We start from the raw sequence: 15,320 nt of genomic DNA on the forward strand, positions 1-15,320 counted from the left end.
ATCGGCGAGCGCCTTATAAGCTTATAGGTCTTAGATAATATTATAATCTTAGGTAGTACGCATCTTAGCTCGTATAAGCTTTAGGTAGTAGTTCTATAGAAGGCGGTAGTATTTATTAGGGTCTTATGCTACTATTTTTGCAAATGCCTCGGCGTCTTATATTTTGATTTTAATAGGTAATAGCCCTTCCATTTACTTGTCCATAGTTATATAATTAATAAAAGATAAGACATTATTAGTGTCTATCTCCTTAGGGGTTAAGGCTAGAGCTAATAAATTAAATTCTCCTGGGATTAATTGGCGTCGTAGGTTAAGTATAGGTATTAGATTGTTCTTTAGGTTTAATATAGTAGCTAGTAAGGAATATTATCTTACTATTATAGGTTCCTTAAAAGTATAAAGTAAGGTAATTTGTAGATATACTGCTTTTAACAGCGCCTGTAGTATTATAGAGACGTAGAATTAGTTATAGGCTAAGCGTTAGTAGTAAAAAGGCGTAATATAATGTTATGGAACGGTGGCAGTGGCTATAGAGCGTATGTATTTAAGGAGTCTATAAGACGTTGCGCGATCGATCGTAAGGGTTAAAGGCGTAAGGAGGTAATATACCTACGCGTAGCTAATATAAGCTATACATGAGGTATACGCGAGAGCACGGGGCTTTCCTATGGAGGCCCCTACGGTGGGGTTCCGTAACATATAGATATTGAAATTTTTAATAATATACTTTATAATTATAGCTATATAGAAGTTTCTTAACCGCCTTAGTGCTATTAATCTTACCATTAGCAGGCATTTTCTAAAAAAATATTAAATTGGTTATTTCTTGTCTAAAAAATAGTAAAAAACTAACTATATTTTAGATATGATAGGTATAATATCTAGGATCTACATCCTTATATCCCTAAAAACCAGCCCTAAAATATTAGAAAATCTAAGAAAAAATGCAATCTTTCTTACCTTAATTTCTCCTCTAGGTCTTTATCTTATTGCTCCTAGATAAAATTAGCATATTCTTAAAATTACTAATAAAAAATATACCTTTAATAGTTTTCCTAATAACTATCTTTTCTAGTATACTACTTTTTTAGTAGTATTAAGGGCAGTAACACTTATAGATCTAATACCCAAAATTTAAAATAATTTTTAGAAAAAATAAGAAAAATAAAAAGTAAATAGAAAAAATTATAAGTTAATAAAGTAAGAGGCTATATATTAAATAATTCTTCCCAGTAAGGAAAAAAGCTTAAGATATTAGAAAATCCGATAATTTAGTAATCGCTATAGTAGAAAACCAAGAAACAAATTTCTTAAAAATTTAAATTATTAAATTAAAGCTAATATATTAAAATAACTAAGAAACTAGTAAGCAATATAATATAAAACCGAGAAAGAAAAAAAGAGATCTTTATAAATTAAAAAATATAGTTCTAAATAACTTCTTTTTCTAAAAATATATGAAAATTATATAACTTAAAAAACTACTTACTTAGGAGGCATTTTGGGAGCTCTAAAAGAGCTATAGAATTATTATTCTAGTATATAAGTTAGTATATAATATATATAGCTAATATAAAGCTCTAGCTTACTTAATTCTTGCTCATTAATTAAGCGTTAAGGTGTTTAAGGTTAAAGAGCTTAATTGAGTGCGAAGTTATCTCGGGCGCCAAGACCTCGCGTATGCTAGGCCGTTTCGGGCTTGGCGCCCCGACCGTCCGCGCCTAGACGGTTACCCTACGATAGGAAGGCCGATCGCAAGTCCGCATACGGCTTCGCTACGATTACATTGGCGAGCCCGCGTACCGAAGCAAAATCTACTTTTTTTTTCAAGGGGTGGAAGCTGGTCACGCCCTGGACTGTATTAGGTAAAAGTTAGTGGATTTTGATTGGTGCTCGCTTGGGTGGCCGTCTCGTCGGCTTAACGGACGCATTGACCTGAATCAGGTTGCCTCACCGCCTTCGTAGCTGCGCCTTGACCCCCACCCGAAAGGTGGGTGGTGGACATCCGAATCGCCAGGACAGGTCAATCGCCAGAATTGATCAACTTTCTTAAATATTTAATTACTACACAACCACCAATATAAGTGATTATCTATCTAGGTCGCTTACCTTACTTAAGCCATCCAAAACGGTAAATATCCCTTAATTGCAGAGGTAACGCGTAAGAATCCTAACCTATACGATCGCGTCAAGAATCGCGTTACTGGATGAATATCTTAATTAGATTAACCTACAACAAATAAGCTACTTAGTAATGCCGAAAAAGAAGGCATTATACTATAGATTACACGGCTAAACGATATTAGGCAACGCCCTAGCATTTCTATACTTAAACGATTTATTAATTATATTTTTATTAACCGTTATATAGGCCCTACTAAACCACTATATACCTGTGATACTAAATAGGTTATATAATTCTATAAGCGCTAAAAGATTATACTTAGAACTAAGGTACCTAAAGAGGCAAAGAGATAGGCCGCTAAAGATCCTATTTTTATAAAAGAGTAGTTTAACGCGTTAGGGAGGGATATTAAGAAGTACGCGGTATAGTATAAAGATATGTACAATATGGATAAATTAGGCGTATATATAGGGCAAGGTAAGAAAGAGAAGGTACTTATTATTATAATAAGACAGCGCAGTATAAGGTAGGTAAGGCATTTACATCAGGAAATTTTTTTTGTGGCTGGTTGTTGCGGTTTGCGGCAAATTGCCGCAAACTGTACGATCGCGGTGGTCGTATATGGTCCATAGCGATTCGCGTAAACCGTACGTTTTGCAACAAAATTGCAGCATCCGATAGCAAATTGCGGCAAAACGCTTAACTACTAAATAAATGCTAGCATTTTGCTACCTTATAAATAAATAGCGCGCAAACTGTACAAACTGTACGAACTGTACGAACTGTACAAACTGTACAAACTGTACAAACTGTATAAATTGTAACAACTGTATAAATCGTAACTATATCCCCACAGGTTGCTATAATATACTTTTAAATATATTTATATTATAACTATATAAAATACAGAGCTATCTACTTAGGAGGGGGAAGCCTTTCGCAAAAGCTCCAAATCGTCAATTGGCGGTGTTCCCGATAATCCGCCAGCCGTGTACTGATTTCCTAACTAGGCCTAGTGCCTGCCTGCCTGCCTGCCTGCCTACCTGCCTGCCTACCTGTCTGTCTGCCTGCCTGCCTACCTATCTGTCTGCCTGCCTACCTACCTGCCTGCCTGCCTGCCTGCCTGTCTGCCTGCTTACCTGTCTGTCTGTCTATCTGTCTATCTGTCTGTCTATACCTGCCTATGCCTACTGTCTATGCCTACTGTCTATGCCTACCTGTCTGTGCCTACCTGTCTGTGCCTACCTGTCTGTACCTACCTGTTTGTGCTACCTGTCTATGCCTACCTGTCTATACCTACCGTCTGTGCCTACCGTCTGTGTCTACCGTCTGTGCCTCCTATCTGTGCTACTGTCTGTGCCTACCTGTCTGTAATTTGGGGGAAAGGTCGGCCTGATCGAAGGCCCCGCCTGATTCGATTGATCGATTGATCGTATAATTTGAATCCGTTCTCTACGGCCGTTCGCTGGCTGTATATTCGAACGGTGGTCGTCTGGTTCTGGCGACGGTCCCTCAGCTGGCTGCCGTTCTGGTGCCTCCCTAGGTAGGAGGGAGGATGTAAGGAAGGAAGGGTAAAAAATAAGGTGGCTACCTAGGTATATAGATAAAGGGGGTACACTTGGCAGAGGCCACGTTGTAGAGGCTATCGGGAATATAGCGGGGACCCGATGCAGAGCTTCGTGTAGAGCCTCCGTATGTAAGAGCTTCGCGGCAAGCCTCGTGCAGAGCCTCTGTACGTAGAGCTTCGTGTAGAGCCTTGTGTAGAGCTTCGTGCAGAGCTTCGTGTAGAGCCTCATGCAGAGCCTTGTGCAAAAGCTTCGTGTAGAGCTTCGTGTAGAGCCTCGCGCAAAGCTTCGTGCAGAGCTTTGTGTAGAGCTTCGTGTAGAGCTTCGTGCAGAGCTTCGTGTAGAGCTTCGTGCAGAGCCTCGTGTGTAGAGCTTCGTGCAGAGCCTCGGTGTAGAGCTTTCGTGTAGAGCTTTATGCAGAGCTTCGTGGTAGAGCTTCGTATAGAGGCTTCGTGTAGAGCTTCGTGTAGAGCTTCGTGTAGAGCTTCGTGTAGAGCTTCGTGTAGAGCTTCGTTGCAGAGCCTCTGTACGCAGAGCTTCGTGTAGAGCCTCGTGTAAGAAGCTTCGTGCAAAGCTTCGTGTAGAGCTTCGTGCAGAGCCTCGTATAGAGCTTCGTGCAGAGCTTCGTGCAGAGCTTCGTGCAGAGCTTCGGTGCAGAGCTTCGTGCAGAGCTTTGTGCAGAGCCTCGTGCAGAGCTTCGTGCAGAGCTTCGTGTAGAGCTTTATAGTATTTTTGTTGCGTTTTTATTGCAGCCAAAAATTAGGGTCTACTTAAGTCGCAATTTGCGGCGATTTATATGGGTAGCCTATGTATTTGTAGCAAATCGCCGCAAGTTGCCGACTTACGCAGGTTTTGCAGACCCCGATTTTCGCTTGCGACAACGTGCCCAAAAAAAAAATCCTGATGTAGCGCTATATAGAAATATATATATATATAGTAGAGATTTAGCTTTAGGTATTTAGATCTTTTAAATAGCAGCTAAAAGAGACTAAGGCTAAAAATAAGTAACGCTAAAAGTAGAAGGCTAATGCTAAAAAGGTCATATAGAAGTTTAGGGTAATTATCGTTGCAGAAGGTCGTTTATTAGCTATAAAAAAAAAAAGGAAGATAGCTAATGAAAAGAAGCTTATAAATAAGCGTAAAAAGTAGGCTAAAATTTACCTCAGCGAGCTCAGACGTGATGTTTTTTTTAGCTAGCGTCGGAATAACCTACGCCGTCCTCCGAATTGCAAAATCACGTCTGAGAGCCTTTGGCGAGATTTGTTAAAAACGTAAGCAAAAATCCTAGTTTTAGCGATTTTATAAAGGGATTTCCTCTACGACGTAATAAAATAAAGTCTTCAAAAGTTCATAGATATATCTTAGAGGGCTACTTTATATACTAACAGCTTTAGAATTATATTATCCCCTCCCGAATCTAAGATTAATTTCGTTAAAGTTAAAATTCCCGTTGTTAAAAGCGTAAGCACCTTTACGTACCCTTATATATAGGCCCACGTAAGGTATAAAAAGCCTAAAATCTCATAATCTATAGAGCTAGATCTCCTGAGTAATTTGATATAATTTTTACCTTATAATATGTTGTGGAGAGATCAATCAATTTTGTTGGGGTTTATAAGTTTTCCTTATAAAAAAAGCTTATGCTTCCATACAAATCTCGCCAAAGTCCCTCAGACCAAGAAATCGATCGATTTCTTGGTCTGAGCTTCTGAGGTAAGGCTAAAATACTAATACTAGAGCCTAAGACTCCTACTAACTCTAAGGATAAATATAGTAAATAGAATAAAGCGTATAAGCAGTAGGAAGAAATGTAGTTATTACTGTAGTGGTGCTATATAATTGATTTTTTTTAAACCCTGGCGGTTGAGATGTCCTGGCGATTCGGATGTCCACCACCCACCCGAAAGGTGGGTGGTCAAGGCGCAGCTAACGTCCGATGCACCATCTTTGCCATTAGTGTGAAGTGCTATGCTCGAGGGCAACTTCAACTAGTGTTCCGTCTGTGTCATGCTAAGTAGAAGGCAAGCTGCTGGACCTCTGCTCAGCACGCGAAGCCGCATCGCTGCTTTTATATTCGCTCTCATTTCATATTGCATTTTGGTTCTTCTTCTTAGCCTGGGAGTTCATTCCAAGTCTAGGTGCAGCGCTCATTGTTCAACTTCGGATTACACCAACTTCTGCAAGTAGGTTCCGCACCAGCTGCAGATGGGAAGAGGCAGACTCTGACTCGGTTACCTACCCCTTGGACTCAGTCACTTACCCCCTTGTTTCTATTGCCACCCCCGTCCCTCTTTTCCTATTTATTGCCTATCCATTTTTCATGTATATCAGAGGCTCTAGAGCCACCTTCAATCGACAGAGTCCTCATTCTTTGATATTCTGATCGACACGTTTGGTCGCACTGGCTGCAAGAAGGACCTTAATAAAGGCGCGCTGCCAATTGCCTATCTGGAGCCATATCGGTGAGAGGGAGAAGCTTCGGAACACCACGATCTGGTACAGATATCGCAACTTTGGTGGGCAGGGGCAAATTAGAACAGCTTCAAATTCGAGGTGGGCAAGATCCTCGGGGCCTCTGCGGCCACTACACCGCTTCCTGCTAGCTCTACATACTAACTCAGCTGCAGGTGCCCGACTCACCTTTGCTACATCATTAATCACACGCTCGTTTTCTTTTTCTGTTTGGTAAACAACACCGCATGATGGAGGATGAAGAAGCTATGCAGCCGTCAACGCAACAATCTTTAGATGAGCATAAGTGCGGAAGAAACAATTCTGGAATGAGCAAGTTCGACATTTCGGATATCATATGCATCTTGCACCCGTCGTCTCCCGCGGCTTTTCGTATTGTTCAGTCTATGGCACAGCGGAACCCGCAACATGTCTTACGGAACAGTGATCCTTCATTACTTGACGACGATAAGACGCCTCTTAATGGGCGGGAAACGACAATGATCCGTCAAAATGACCAGTTGGATGAGGAGAATAACGCACAGAGTCTTGCGCTGAGGTTTTCCTCGGGAACAATAAATCAAGACCTGGGCTTTATCTTTGGCCGAAATGCCAACCTATCAGACATCATTATAGCGTCTGACTCGGCCAGGCATGTCAGCAATACTCATTTTCGCATTTACCTCGGCGACAACGGCGTCCTTATGCTAGAAGATATATCAACTAATGGGACCCTGGTTGATCACGTTAATCTCAGAGGCAAATTGGGTATGAGTCCTCCCACGCGGATGCTCTGCTCAGGTTCCACTATTGAAATTTTCCGCTCAAAACAGGATGAGCATGTTATGTTTAGTGTTTACCTACCATCTCATAAAGAGCATGAAGAGGAATACCGTCGCAATTACAACGCCTATCTAGGAAGATCCGGGTTTGCCATACGAGGTTATACGGCCAAAAATAGCCTTATAGGCTCGAACGGAAAGCAATTCAGGGGAGTAATTGATGCCGGACCTTCCTCAAAGAAAGCGCTCCTTAGAAGCGTGTCCAATCCGCACAGCATGCACTGGAATGGCGGGCGGAGATACAACGTGGTTGGACTACTTAAAAAAGGCGCGTTTGCAACCATGTACATGCTCGCCACTGTACCGGGCGGTCAACTTCTAGTCGCTAAGGAGCTTGATAAGAAACGCCTTATGAAGAATGGACAGACGGACCACCTTCTAGATAATGAGATGCGAATCATACGGACCCTCCAACATCCAAATATCGTACAGAATATTGATTACCAGGACGCAGGCAATCATTTTTACATCGTTACGGAGTACATTCATTACGGTGATTTGCAAGACTACCTATCTAGCAATGGTCCGCTTCCTGAGAAGCTCGCGAGGTCCATAGCGAAGCAAGTCCTTGATGCTTTAACTTATCTACATCAAAAGAAGATTATACATCGGAATATTAAACCAGAGAGTATTCTGATTGCTAGTATGGAACCGTTTGTCGTCAAGTTGACTGATTTCAGCTTATCAAAAATTGTTAAGAACAATAATACCTTTCTCAAGACCTTTTGCGGGACGTTATTGTACTGCGCCCCAGAAATATTCCCCTACTACCGCGCACCAGCATTGAATTTCCACCCTTACAGCCAATCAGTGGATATCTGGTCTTTCGCCGCGGTGCTCTGGTATGCATTGTGCTGCGAGCCACCATTCGAAGGCGTGGTAGGTTATAACGAGCAAGGCATGTTTGAGAGAGTAACGGGAACTCAACTTGACCCCACACGGCTTAAAGAACAGGGAGTTTCGGACGAAGCATGTGGCCTTTTGATAGCCATGCTGAACGTTGACCCTGCTCAACGTCTGACAGAGCAACAATGTCTGGAACATCCTTGGCTAGTGGATAATGAGATGATACCTGATTTCAACAATGAGGGTGAGAGCGAAGACGCAGGCGACGAGACTGAATATGCAGGCGGTGAGAGCGAAGATGCAAGCGGTGAGACTGAAGATGCAAGTGAAGTGACTGAAGATGTAGGCGATGAGAGCGGAGAAACTGGGTTGAACCAAAAAACGGCAGTCAGTCAAGATCCAATGCAAATCGCATCCTTATGTGGATGGCAAATTGGACGAGAGAGATTCCCCGAAACAATTGAAGGCAACGAGACTGTCCTTATTACTAGTAAGCGAGGAGTTCTCGGCCATGGGCGAGTTGGAGTTGTTGAAGAAGTTAGATGCGAGCAACCAGGATTTCTCTACCTTGTCAGAAAGAGAATAGATATTCCATGCGGTTCCACATATCAGACGACAAGAGCCATCGAAGCCATTAATCGCGAAATCCGGACACTGCGAAACCTAAGCCACCCACACATTATTATGATTATAGGCAGTTACCAAGAGAAGATAGCCTCCCGCCACGTTTGTTTTCTTTTAATGTTCCCTGTCGGAAATAATGATTTGGAAGGATTCCTCATGACCGCCGCAGAAGTCATCCGCCAGAGAACTCCGCCAAAAGCATTGCAATATTCACGCTGGCTTAGAAAATGGTTTGGTTGTTTGGCTTCCGCGCTAGCCTACATGCATAGTCAAGGTGTCCATCACGAGGACATCAAACCGCGGAATATCGTTCATAGCGGCGAGGAAATCTATTTCACGGACTTCAGTTCTGTAAGGGAGGTAGATCTAGCAAGTCAAGTCACGTCAACAGAAAGCCCTGCTCTCGCAACAAGGATATATGCCGCCCCGGAGGCCCTTCCAGATGAACACGGCAACAGTTCCAGACATGGCTCTAAATCTGACGTCTTTTCACTTGGGACGGTGTTCATCGAGATGCTCACGGTCCTCGACGGGAAGAATATTAACTCTCTTCGTGAGGGTTTGTCAGCCTACTCTCCGTATCATAAGATTACCCATACCTTTGATGACTGGTTTGCTTCGGGGGTCAGCGCGCACATGTATATAAAGTGCATCAAGCTAATGCTAGCGCTGGAGAGACAGGATCGACCGACTGCAACGGAGGTTGTGGATTGTATCCGGGGCTCCCAGCCTTGGCGTGCGGATGCGTGTTCGTGTCAGAATATGACAAGTTTTTCCTCATAGTTTGCCACGCTTTTACCAGGCCTTTTATCCATATTCAATATCAATATGAGGCCGTATTGATATTGATATTGAACCGCAAACCTATATTGACATTTTATTGAATATTGAATATTGAGCCAACCTCCATACAAAATCAAAGCACGTGATAAAGTAGGATCCGTGCACAGGTGTTTGGAAGCTACCACTCCCCTCCCCCCTACCGTATAGTGTTCTTTTATAGGCCCCTATAATTCTATATAGGTATTAGCTTTATAGCTTCTCTAGTAGCGCTAGAGAGCTTTTTACTATTAGCTTACTGTTTAGTCCTATGGAGGTGCTGTTGAAATGAGGTTATGGAGCTAAAACTCTGTGTATTGCTTATTTTCTATATAGGTGGTTGAAGAGATTTCAAGGAACTTCAACCGCCGGTCAAAGTTATCTAATTGGTCAGATTCCTGCCAAGAGCTTTCTCCCACAAGTCTCATCACGTGATATCGTTGCGGGCTTGTTTTCCAACACCCTCTGTAAGGTTATCTCAGGTGCCTCAGCCGCTTCTCTGAGGAATTTGTGGCGTTGCATGGCGCGCACTAACTCCTGAGCCAATAGAACGCCGCGCTACTCCCTACCACCCCTACCACCCCCAAAATTCCTCTGCGAAGCGTCTGAGAGATTATAGGCGTGCGTTTGGTGTAAACTTTGTCTTTTTCTAACAGATGTTAATTTTAAACACCTCTAGCAGCATAAATATACTAGCTATAGTCTTAGTGCGCGATGCATTTGAATTATAATATCTTCTTTTATTTAATTATAATAATTGTAATTAGCTAATTACTGTATTAGGGGGCGAGATACAGCCTCAAAGTTTAAAGATACGTTTTTAAAAATTTTCCCTCTCCGCCGGCTGCATTAAAACAACAGCTGTATTCTACCACCACCACTCCATTTCCTTCCAAATTTACAGAGGTACCTCTTGTACCCTATTACAAACAGCTCACCTAATTATATTATACCTATACTAGTAGGTATGGATTTGCTTTGCAGTAGGGGGGAAGCTTTGGGCAGAGGCTCGTGTAGAGCTTCGTGCAGAGCTTCGCGCAGAGCTTCGTGCAGAGCTTTGTGCAGAGCTTCGTGCAGAGCTTTGTGCAGAGCTTCGTGCAGAGCTTTGTGCAGAGCTTCGTGCAGAGCTTTGTGCAGAGCTTCGTGCAGAGCTTCGAGCAGAGCTTCAAGCAGAGCTTCAAGCAGAGCTTCGTGCAGAGCTTCGTGTAGAGCCACGTGCAGGCGTGCAGACGTGTAGATGTGCAGATGTGCAGACGCTCGTACGGGCGTTCGTGTGGGTGACTAATTGATTGATCAATTGTTATAAAGCTGTTCGTACGGGCGTTTGGTTGATTAATCGTATAGACGTTTATAGAGCCGTTCGTGTAGACGATTATAAAGTCTTCCTAGTATATCAGTACTGCGTATTAGGAGAGCTTTAGAGCTCCGTATTAAGCTTTAAGTAGAGCTTCAAGCAGAGCCTCGCGTAGAGCTTTTAAGCAGCTTTTGAGCAGCTTTTAAGCAAAACTTTTGAGGAGCTTTTGAGCAGAGCTTTTGAGCAGAGCTCCGTGCAGAGCCTTGAGTAGCTTTAAGCAGAGCGTCGTGCAGAGCTTCGAGCAGAGTCTCGAGCAGATCTTTGATAGAGCTTTGAGTAGAGCCCCGTGCGGAGCTTTGAGCAGAGCTTCGATAGAGCTTCGAGCAGAGCCTTGTGTAGAGCCTTGAGTAGAGCTTCGAGCAGAGCGTCGTGTAGAGCTTCGAGCAGAGCGTCGTGCAGAGCTTTAAGCAGAGCTTTGATAGAGCTTCAAGTGGAGCTTTGATAGAGCTTTGAGTAGAGCCTCGTGCACAGCTTCAAGCAGAGCTTCGAGCAGAGCAGAGCTTTGAGCAGAGAGCTTCTCTATATAGACCTTGTATTTAGGCTTGTTTTTGAAGGCCTTGTAAACGGCTTTGTATAGGGCTTTGAGCAGAGCTTTGTATAGGCGTTCGTGCAGGCGTTCGTGCAGGCGTTCGTGGAGGCGTTCGTATAGACGTTTGTAGAGACGTTTGTAGAGATATTAGGGGCACAATCAGGCTCTATTGCGGATGGATTCTATAGAGCGAGAGGAGGGCTTTTAAATAGAGGTATTGGCGAGTTAAGTAGTGGTATATTAGGGGGCGATATACCGCGTTAAAGGCGAATAACCGTTGTCTACTAGGCAGGCTGGCCTGCCCTTACAAATCGCGACCATAATCCCTCAGACCCTCGGAGAGGAATCCACCTTGGGGCTCTATAATTGGCTACTAAAGCTAGCGTAAACGCTAATGCCCGCGGCGTACATGAGGCTGCGGCGCCGGTCGCTAATTGGCTTAGGAGTTTATAGGAGTCACAGGGGTTGCAGAGGCGTGGCGGTGCCAGCCGCAGGAGGTAAGGTGGATTTTCTCTCCGAGGGTTTGAGTCAACTGAGATAACTGTAAGGGTACTTTTGGTCCCTTACTCGGCTACATCCCGGGAGCTCTCAGGGGCTGCCAAGGCTAGCCTTCGGCTAGGCCTTGGCCACCCCTTATAAGCTCCTCGGGCTTGCAGCCTCCTTCCTCCCCTATCGGTTCGTCTCTCTCTGTACCTAGGCTATTGCCTACCTCATTACCATATCGTCCTCTTCCATCGACTCTCCTTGTGACTCATGCTCGGCTTGCCTGCTCCCTACCGTACACCCTGGCAATATGCCTTACACCCTCCCTTAAGCTCAGTCAAAGATACCACTATATACACTGTTGTGGTCTTGGTAACGCGGACGCCCTCCCCCCAGATCTTCACACCTTCGCGGATGCTGCAAGCGAACCAAGCGACCGCAGCAACGACCCTTTTAGCAGTGGTCTTAAGAATTTTTTTATTCATTCATAACGAATGATATATATTAAATTTTTTTTTCCCCTTATAAATTAAATTATTTATAAGCTTACGAATATATATATAGCAATAAATAAGGCCTATACTAGTAAATATTAAGTAAACGGAGTGCTTAAAGTCGTGGATAAGAACAAGGCTTATAGCGGAATAAAGGAAGGAGCTTATATTAGGTATAAATGTGGTTAAGAATTAGGGCGGAGTGCAGGAAGGCGTCGGCGATAACGACGATTAATTATAACACTATACCAAGATTGGTAGTAGAGCTTACCTAAGCTATATTCATTATATGCATTCAAATCATGAATATTTGGCCAAAATATGCATGCATTCATTACTAAGACCACTGCCTTTTAGTGCTTGTAGAATTTGTAATGGTCTCTCGAGCACGAAGCGCTCAGCCGAAGACATTGCTAAAACCTCATGCCATACTGCGCTTGCCCCTAGTACATATAGATAGCTCTTTAGCTGTAATTCACTATTACGATAAACACCTATCCTTTCCGCGATTCTAATATTCTTAGCCAGCGATCGCCACGGAACACTAGCCCTTATAAGATGGGGGTTCTAAAACGGTCCTTTCCCAGCCGAGAAAAGGGGACGGGAATAGCACATCAGGCTCGGGCAAGGCCTGCTCACCATCAGCTCAGGTTAAAGCAGCGGCTTCTCAGATTGTCGAAAGTAACTGGAACTAGGAGAAGAAAAAATTTATGTCCTACTGTCTGGGTATAAAGGTCCTAAGAGGCTTTCTAATAAAGTATTTTCTGTGTTGTGTAAGACTCCTTGAAGAATAAAAGTAGCATTAGTAAGGCTAAAACGTTCTCGAAGAGAAATAGTAACCCTTTGCTCGCGACCTTTGCTATCTAGTTGTGTGCCCTTAAAATTGGAGATGTACTTGGTATACATGACTTCTGTGCAAGCGTCAGAAACCTGAAGATTTTGCTTAGTACATTACCCTAGACAACCGATTCTCATTTGAGACTCGAACTAGACGCGATAGACTGGATCGTGTGAAACCGCAAAATTGTCGATATATTGGTATTAAATGGGCGCACTGCGAAATTCTAAGTTATCCTTCAACAGGGCCTGGTGTTTAGTATTAGTGCATCTCAAAACCATTTTCGACAATGGTGCGTTGGCACTCCGCCAAAATTGCTCCTTGCCTCCCGACATCGCCCAACCTCCCAATCACCTCCTTGTTCCCATCAATGAAACCATACAAAGCATAGGGTATATCCACCTCATTACAGAATTCCTGGACAAGCTTCTGAGCCCTTCGAAGGTTGTGACGGGGCATCCGCGGAAACAGATGATGGATTGCCTGGAATTGCAGACCTCCGTGGAAGAAATCGAGCCATTGCGGACAGTCGACGTCCATGGTTGTCCTTAACATCTTCTGTGGGAAAGACTCCGCCGTCCCCAGATCGGCGGTGCTCATGGCGAAGTGACTAAGAGTAATTTGCACATGAAGTGGCATCGTGATGATATGACTGATCATAACGAACGCGAAACGATTCCATCCGCCTGGAATACATTTATAGACGATTCCGTAGCCATACCACGTCCAGAAGAAAACCTGTCCGGCGATCTCGAAATAACGGTGCCACCAAGCGGGACCTCTCCGGGGGCCTTGACCGAGTAGGAGATATGCCCAGCTGAGCCTATACAGGTTGAAGCGACCGAAACACAAAAGGGGGTAGTAAAGATAGTTTTGGTATCTGATCATGAATTTCGCGAACACATCGTAGGTCATGACTCGCTCGTAATAGCTGGAGAATAGAGATTCGAAGAAACGATGAGAAATGGCGAAGAAGGGCATGTGTTCAATATCCGGATCGTGCTCCGGCGAATTTGTAACAAGGTGGTGGACGTTGTGGTTGTACTTCCACCAGCCCACGCTGAGACCACCCATATAGTCCGCAACAATCATTCCAATGAGTGAGTCGATCGTAAAGTCGTGGGTTATGCCCATGTGTCCGGCATCATGGACTGTGAAAGCAAGTTGGTGCCAGAAGCAGCCGAGGAATAATGCACTTGGAATGTACCATCCCCATTTTAGGAAAAGAGCGAACATCGCGAAAAAGAACGTGTATCTCACACACTCTATAGCATATGAAGTGTATCGACACTGGAAAAGGTTCTCTGCCTGCATCTTCTCGTGTAGACATCTATATTTCTGCACAATTCTAGCTTGTGTTGCCGGATCTAGAAGGGGGTATTTCGCCTTGTCAATTTCAATCTCCCGCTGTGTCCGGGCGTCTATGAGGGACATTTTGGGCGGCTTATGGCTATCTTCCAGGCTCACAGAAGAAATTGAGGAGGTAGAAGAGGTTCGGCTCAAGGTACTGTTCCCAGCATTCCGTCGTCGAATGGACATCCCCTGATCCGCAGGCTCGAAAATCGGAGAGGGATCCGCAGAGGTCTGGGAACTCGAACTGTCGCCTCTGGGGCTATTGAATGCACTATCCTCGCTCACTCTAATCGATTCATCTTGGCCCCTAAATTTACCGCCCTGGATTGGAGGAACGAAGTTGATCCACTGCCCCTCTGTCCGACCAATCTGGTAGGCTTTCATGCGTGCTAGAGTTTCCTGGCTGTGGAAGCTGTTGGGGGAGATGTCAGCAGTTTTGGACCATAGCTAAAGCGTATATACATACCGATGGACTTCGTCGGTGGCATCCCTCCCTACCATGTGCTGAATGGCCTTGTCACCGCCAGGGTGAAAGGGGAGCCATGAGTCCACCTTAAGAACCTTATCATCAACAATGACGATTGAGTGACCAGCTGCAATGAGGGATTCAATCTGGCGTCGGCTGAGGATCCTGTTTTTCTGGTTCGCCCGGACTTCAGCGGCAGCCACTGGGCTTTTCGAGACCATAGTTGGCGGTGAACGGTGAAAAACACGGGAGGTTAGAAGTGTTGATGGCCTGAGTAGAGGGAGAATTGGTTTCCAAGAGACAGGAGGATGGCTAGACCATTGCGTGTGAGGGGACACGAAATGCGAGTGGTGGTATCAGGAGAGAGGCGGGAGTGGGGAATGGTGCCAGGGTCGGAGAGCATAACAGCAGAGCCAGTTCTACTTAGTAGGTTTCGCTGCCCCATGAACTTTGGTCGTATTCTATGCGAAGCTGCCAGAGCGTGGTCACCGCCTGGCAGATTTGCAGCCCACGGACCGCCAAGCCGCCTTA

General features: G+C 44.3%; 3 protein-coding genes across 3 annotated transcripts; 2 read left to right on the forward strand and 1 right to left on the reverse strand.

Annotated features, from left to right (window-relative positions):
- Positions 1 to 6,392: 6,392 nt before the first annotated feature.
- Positions 6,393 to 8,105, forward strand: K441DRAFT_551487 (kinase-like protein; the record flags this gene model as incomplete). The annotated part of the gene is made up of 2 exons (XM_067643103.1): positions 6,393 to 6,572; positions 6,615 to 8,105. Coding segments are annotated over 2 exons (1,671 nt in total), but the record flags the coding sequence as incomplete, so codon positions are not given.
- A 126-nt stretch (positions 8,106 to 8,231) lies between these two features.
- K441DRAFT_551896 (kinase-like protein) lies at positions 8,232 to 9,236 on the forward strand (the record flags this gene model as incomplete). The annotated part of the gene is made up of 1 exon (XM_067643120.1): positions 8,232 to 9,236. The coding sequence occupies one exon, from the start codon at positions 8,232 to 8,234 to the stop codon at positions 9,234 to 9,236; it is 1,005 nt and encodes a 334-aa protein (XP_067506065.1).
- A 3,995-nt stretch (positions 9,237 to 13,231) lies between these two features.
- On the reverse strand, positions 13,232 to 15,010 carry K441DRAFT_686040 (fatty acid desaturas-like protein; the record flags this gene model as incomplete). The annotated part of the gene is made up of 2 exons (XM_067651949.1): positions 13,232 to 14,735; positions 14,790 to 15,010. 2 exons carry the CDS (start codon positions 15,008 to 15,010, stop codon positions 13,232 to 13,234), a joined length of 1,725 nt encoding a protein of 574 aa, XP_067506066.1.
- Between the last annotated feature and the right edge of the window lie 310 nt (positions 15,011 to 15,320).

This window comes from Cenococcum geophilum (assembly GCF_001692895.1).
Source record: "Cenococcum geophilum 1.58 unplaced genomic scaffold K441scaffold_13, whole genome shotgun sequence".
Classification (NCBI taxonomy): domain Eukaryota; kingdom Fungi; phylum Ascomycota; class Dothideomycetes; order Gloniales; family Gloniaceae; genus Cenococcum; species Cenococcum geophilum.